We start from the raw sequence: 6,694 nt of genomic DNA, 5'->3' as shown, positions 1-6,694 counted from the left end.
TTATGATATGGATTTTTTAAACAATTTTTACAAATTCCAATAACTTTTCATTCAACAATTTCAATTCCAAAATTGTTCTTTCAGTTCAGTTCATTCTCTGCAGCTGCTTCGAAGCTATTACTTGTATTCTTGTACAATGATGGTATAAATGCGATATAAACGTATTTTAAACACTCCAAAGTCGCAAATGTTTCCACTAAGATGTCGATACATTAGAACATAATATTATTTTTGGCTATTTTTAAAATATTTTTTTTTGTGCATGTATTTGTAAAGAAGCATCAGCTGAGCGTCATTTATATCATCCTAAGGAAACATTTGCTGCTTTGGAGCGTACCAATGTTAAGCCCAATGATTAATATGCAGATTTTGCACCGCATTTAAAATATATCCGTTCTCACGAACGGATCTATTTTTGTATGGTAAGTCTGGTTGAGTAATAAATCTTAATAATGTGGATCAATTCGGATAAAATGTTGTATCTAAACGTGCTATTAATCTTCTATAGCTTAAACGCGCAAAAATGTTCGAATTCCATTGTCATATATTTATTTTCGTATTTTTTTCTGTACTTTTCTACTAATCATGGTAGAATTAATATAGTAAAATAATGCACTAATATGTTAACAATTATTTTAAAATTTGACAAAATAAATTACAGAAAATGCAGAGATGCATATACTTATTTCAAAAGACTTTACCTTCTTAATTATAATACGCAAAACATCATACTATTTTTGCAACTTTATAATATAAAATATAACAGCTCTTATAATCTGTTTGTTTGGGCCAAGGCAAATGTATCAGGTACTCGCATCGGCAAATTGCTACAACAAAGCAACTTTTGTGGCACCATTAAATGTCAAAAATATATTCGCCTTGAGGCCTAAAGTTTGCGGCCAATTTGCTTCAACCAGTTACAAACAAGATGTTTGTTTACATTGCATACCTTGTCTTAGTCGAACGCACTTATTCATATAATAAAATATTTTTATATTTTAAAGAAGCGCAGAGGAAATGGAAAGTAAAGGGAATATATTTGATAATAAAGGAAATTTTGAGTGGGTAGAACAACAAAAAATTGTGTTGCATTCATTATGGCAAACAATTTTTGATATATCAATATTGGCAACTGCTGATGCAACTACATTTATTCTTCTGCCGTTTCATTCACTAGGGCGAATTGAAACTTACAACAAATTGTTTTGACATTTTATGGTGCCGTCAGCTGGGCTGATGCGACTACCTAGTAGATCTGCCTTGGTTCCAGTCATGGTAGAAAAATACAGGTAGATGCATCAACGCTTAGGAGCATTGATATGTCAAACATTTTTAAATTTCTTTTCAAATAAAAGTAGATTTTTATATGTTTTCTTATACGACGTCATTCGGAGGTTATTATAATATGCCCTTTTCAACAATTTTTACAAATTTAAATAATTTTTCATTTAACGTTTTGACAGTTCATTGTCTCAGCAGCTGCGTCGATGCGTCTACCTATATTCATCTACCATGGTTCCAGTACTTTTTTAGTAGTAAAACTAGCAGAAGAGAGAACAGTTCGAAATGTCATTCTCATTTAGGTGTGCTCAAAAAATAAGGGAAAGGAAAATTAGCAGAAATGCGATAAAATGTCAAAATTCAGTAAACAGTCTAAATCGGACTGGTGAAACCTTACTGAAAAGGAGGCCAAAATTTAAAAAATGAGTATTGAAGACGATAAGTTAAAATTAATAATCTATAATATTAATTAATAATCTGATTCCTCATTCAGCCAGTTCTCTTTACTGCTGGAATCATCCAAAAGTGAATACATCAGTTGCTCCATATTTTCTCTTTTTGTTTTTTGCGCGACAAATATTAGTTTTTCCTTTAGTTTTTAAGTTGATCATTTTCTTTATTTTTGTTGTGTCGCGCGAACATTGAAATGTATCAATATATTTTTCAACCTTGTTAGGCCTGCAAAATTAAATGTCAAATTTACAATATGCACATTTCTGCTCGGCCAAATTCATGTAGCTAAAACAAGCAAAAAATGTGCACCACTCAGCACAATTTTTTTCTCAGGAGAGCTGCAAGTTTTGCTAGTTTTTGGAGTACGGGAACGCGTTGTAGCAGAATTAGTACTAATTTGTAGGTTCTGGAACACAACTAATATGAGTAAAAATTGGCGTTTACATACTGAAAGCGTGTTTACATTCAAAATTGTTCTCAGATTAAGCCTCATCATTAGGATTTATATTCAACCAGATTTATTATAAAAAAATCTGAATCTGAAGACTGGATTAATTTTAAATCCGGTGGTGTACGAACTGTATCACTGTGATTTTTAGCGGTACAACGCCTTTGGCGTTGTCATGATCCAAGCATAAGGTTCCCCAAGGTAGATATACAAGGTAGTCGCATCACCGCAGCTGACGGCACCTTTAAACGTCAAAACAAATTGTTGTAATGCTGAATTTGCCCTAAATAAATGCAAAACAAAAACAAAGTCTGTTTTTGACTTCTTCACTAAAAGTATTTTTTCTAATATTTTAACATTTAAGAGCAAGTTTAGAGTGAATTACCAGTAAAAAAAATTAAAAAGAAAATTAAAAAGTGTTCCATTTGCAATAAGAAATACCGTGAGTCACGAGAGCTATGACTCAGTTGATCATATAACACAAACTGTGTAAATGTTCTGATAGAATAGGGTCACCAAGTGAAAAAACAATGAATTTGGGCTATGAATGATATTCGCAGACTTTCTATCAGCATTCTTTGCTTTTTCATCAAAAGCAACATCTTCATTTAAAGTGTTCTTTGGACTCTTTGAATATTGTTTAGTATTATTTGCCTAATTTCCTGGCGTAAATTATTTGCACTGCAATAAAACCTGGGTTAATATATATATTTGCCGCCAATAGTTTTTATAATTTTTCTAGTGAATATTAATCGTTATAATCGAACAATTTTTTATTTTGTTTCAGAACCTGAAGAATCTACTACCTTTGACATGTCATTTGCTTTTTAAAAATTACCAAAATACCTTGGTATTGCCCCATTAATCTACTAGTATTGCAGTTTTTCATTATCAGAAAAGAAAAATCATTTATCGAAGTAATATTTTTACAGGTTCTAGAACAGAGCATCTTTTGTGATTAATTAATTATCACTTTTAAAAGGCACAAAAATTTGCAAAAAATGCAATCGTTAGACTCGTTTTTTTGCGTTTTTATTGCATTTTTATATTCTTCATCATAGTATGGAGGGCACATTAAATTGTCATTTCGTTTGTAACACCTCGAAATATACATTTTATACACTACAATATAAATATATTCTTGTAAAATTCTTTGTCGATTTAGTGATGTTCGTACGTCCGTCTGTTTGAGGTCTAATAAACTTAATAATCAAATTTCGATCTACATTCACTCTTTTGGATGCCAAGCTGCCGTTAAAAATTACCAATGCATTCCGATAAATGTACTGTTGGGTGCGGTCTATGGGCTGGTGGAATCATCGGTCCTTATTACTTTTAAAAATGAGGAAAGACGAAGCGTTACCGTGTCATACTGCAGGCGAAACAATGGATTTGATTACTAAAATACGCCCTCAAATGCTGGAAAAAGTTGTCGAAATTGGACCTTCAATGACCTTTGTGCAAAATAATTGTGGTGAAAATATGCTCGAAATAATATTTAAATGCTAAATTACGAGAATTTATCTACCAAATGAATTTTTTTGGTCATTTCATAATTTGACATTTGTTTTATTTAAATTTCAAATCACCAAGCTTTTAGAAAAAAAACACCCTCTATATTACTTTTTGCGTAGTAATATAATTTGCATTTCTCGAAGAATTGACACTCTTTGGTAGATCACAAGGAAACTCATGATAGAATTAAGAAGGTAAAGTCTATGGTTGTATGATTATGTTTACATTTTTTTCAAAATTATTAATTTGACAACATCTCATTGTCAAAATGTATATTTATAAAACCATTGTACATACACAAATCAGAGGTGAGAATCTATTGCCCATGCAGTTATATTTGACAAGCTTAGTTACAGAAAATGTAAAAATGTGAATGCTTATTTGAAATGACTTTACCTTCCTAATTTTACTATGAGGAAACTCAAGCCCATTGTGCTTATTGTCGGGGCAAGGCCAATATATCGAAATATCGAAAAAAATGTAAACTAGTAGATTCTTGAAGGATCTGGAACAGAACATACTTGCAAGAAATTTAACGTTAAGAAATTTAGATCTGTCTTGATTTTCTATGTGTTCATAGGGCGGACTAAAATTATATTTTGACAGAATTTGGGTAATATTTCCTGTTGACATCTCTCTTAATTTTATATGTCTTGTATAATGGTAGAAATTCCAGGTAGCTGCATCGGGGAAAATTGCAACAAAGCACTTTTTCTGGTAACATATAAGAGCTGTTCCAAGAACCTCCTAGTTTTGCATTTTTTTCGATATAATAAAGGGAAAATCGGTTATCATAGAAAAAACTTTTACATTCTTGCAGTTCTGGAACATACCAATAATGTCAGAAATTGTTAACAAGGCAATTTCACCGTGGGATTAATTTAATTTCACCAATGTTTGTACCATGGTAGAATTAAGGAGGTCAAGTCAAGCAATCATATGTATACAATTTTTTTAAAATTATTCATTTGACAACATTTTATTGTCAAAATTGGTATTTATAAGTCCAGTGTACATGAACATTTGGTACAGCTAATACGGCCACTTCATCTGCTCCCAGTTTATTTGGCGCTGCTAATACAGCTACATCAACTGGTTTTGGTGGTTTTGGAGCAACAGCTGCTACCTCGCAAGCGCCAACGTTCGGTGGGTTTGGTACATCTACGGGTAATACAGCAGGTGGATTTGGTGGCTTCGGAGCGACAACTACCACATCCACAGCTCCAGCGATTGGAGGTTTTGGAACTCAGACATCAACTGGAGGATTTGGATCCTTTGGAACCACGTTTGGGAAACCAGCCACAAATACAACAGTCACACCAGGTTTTGGGGGGTTCGGGGGTAACACCGGCTTTATGATGGGTCAACAGCAGCAGCAGCCTCCTCCCATCTCCGCGGATGAAGCTTTCGCTCAATCTATTTTTAATGTTTCCATTTATGGCGATGAACGGGACACAATCATCGCTAAATGGAATTACTTGCAAGCAATGTGGGGTATTGGTAAATCATTTTATTCACAAAATGCAGCACCGGTTGACATTACACCTCAAAACTATTTATGTCGGCTAAAAGGCTACAGTCGCTTGCCAGGAAAGGACAATAAAATGGGACTAGTTGCACTGAATTTCAATAAACCCCTCGCCGATATAAAAGCTCAACAGCAACAGATAATCACTACATTGAATGGGGTTTTTGGTAATGGACCCAATTTACAAATAAACATAGAGTCAAGTAAGGAATGTGATGAAAAGAAAAGTCAACTTGTTATTTATGTTGAGGAGAGATCACAATTGGCACCCAACGATACAAAACGTATTTTGGCCACCGATTTGGCAAACTATCTAAATCAGGCCAATGTCAAGGGACAGCTAAATAATTTGGGTGTTTCAGAAGTCTTGGCTTTGGTATTGCCCGATGAAGATCAACTTAAGGAATATCTTGAGAATCCACCTAAAGGTGTTGATCCTCGCATGTGGCGACAAGCAAAGCTTGATAATCCCGATTCCACAAAATTCATACCGGTTCCAATGGTTGGTTTCAATGATTTAAAATAGCGTATAAAGTGCCAAGAAAATGAAACTCAAACCCATACCCTGTATCTGCGTAAAGTCGAAAATGATTTAGCCGAGTTAAGACAAAGACATACAGCAGCAACTGCAAAAATAATGAAATACAAACGTAAATTGGCCGAATTAAGTCATAAAATATTGAAGATAATTGTCAAACAAGAATGCACAGGTAAGGTTGGTTTGGCCCTGACGCCAGAGGAAGAAAATTTACGCTCCAAATTAGAAAATATGCATGCTCTTATATCGGCTCCACAACAATTTAAGGGTCGTCTCAGTGAATTGTTGTCTCAGATGCGTATGCAATGGAATCAGTATGCCCTAACTGGTGGTAGTGAATATACCATCGATAAAGATTGTGAGGAAGAAATGAAATCCTTTTTGAGCATGCAACAAAAAGCAATGGAAGTTCTTACCGATACTGCAACAAAAGACTTGAAAGCTCTGCAAATTATTTTTGACGGAATGCCAGAATTGGTACGAGGTTAATTCCGTTTTTTTCTGTTTTATTAATTAGGTTTTTTATAAGAGTTTTTAAAGTAAATTCGAAATTTTTTGTGAAAAAAAATAAATTGAAAATTACTTTCATATAAAAAAAAAACTTTCATATACACAAATCCGATATTGGTAACATGCAAGGTAGATCTAACAGGTAGCCGCATCGGCGAATTGCTACAACAAAGCAACTTTTGTGGTCCCCTCAAATGTCAAAATTGGCATCTAAGGCGAAAAACATTGATTCGCCATGACATTTAAAGGTTGCGGCAAATTTGTTTCAACCAATCAGAAACGAGGTGTTTGTTACATTTTATTTTGTGTGCCTCTCGTCGTAAACGAACGTCGCAATAAAAGTTTTTATTGTAAAACAAATAAGAGTAAAATAAGTATTAATTGTAGTATTGCGATATTTTTTAAGTCAAGAAACTTATAA

At 33.5% G+C, this 6,694-nt stretch overlaps 1 protein-coding gene across 1 annotated transcript; it reads left to right on the top strand.

Annotated features, from left to right (window-relative positions):
- The first annotated feature begins 4,687 nt into the window (after positions 1–4,687).
- On the top strand, positions 4,688–6,301 carry LOC101890155 (probable nucleoporin Nup54). Its single transcript, XM_011295305.3, is given in 1 exon segment — positions 4,688–6,301. A coding segment is annotated over 1 exon segment (1,200 nt). The 5' UTR covers positions 4,688–5,052; the 3' UTR covers positions 6,253–6,301.
- The last annotated feature ends 393 nt before the right edge of the window (positions 6,302–6,694 follow it).

Source organism: Musca domestica, unplaced genomic scaffold (assembly GCF_030504385.1).
Source record: "Musca domestica strain aabys unplaced genomic scaffold, Musca_domestica.polishedcontigs.V.1.1 47, whole genome shotgun sequence".
NCBI lineage: Eukaryota > Metazoa > Arthropoda > Insecta > Diptera > Muscidae > Musca > Musca domestica.
This window is presented reverse-complemented; position numbering and strand designations above follow the sequence as displayed.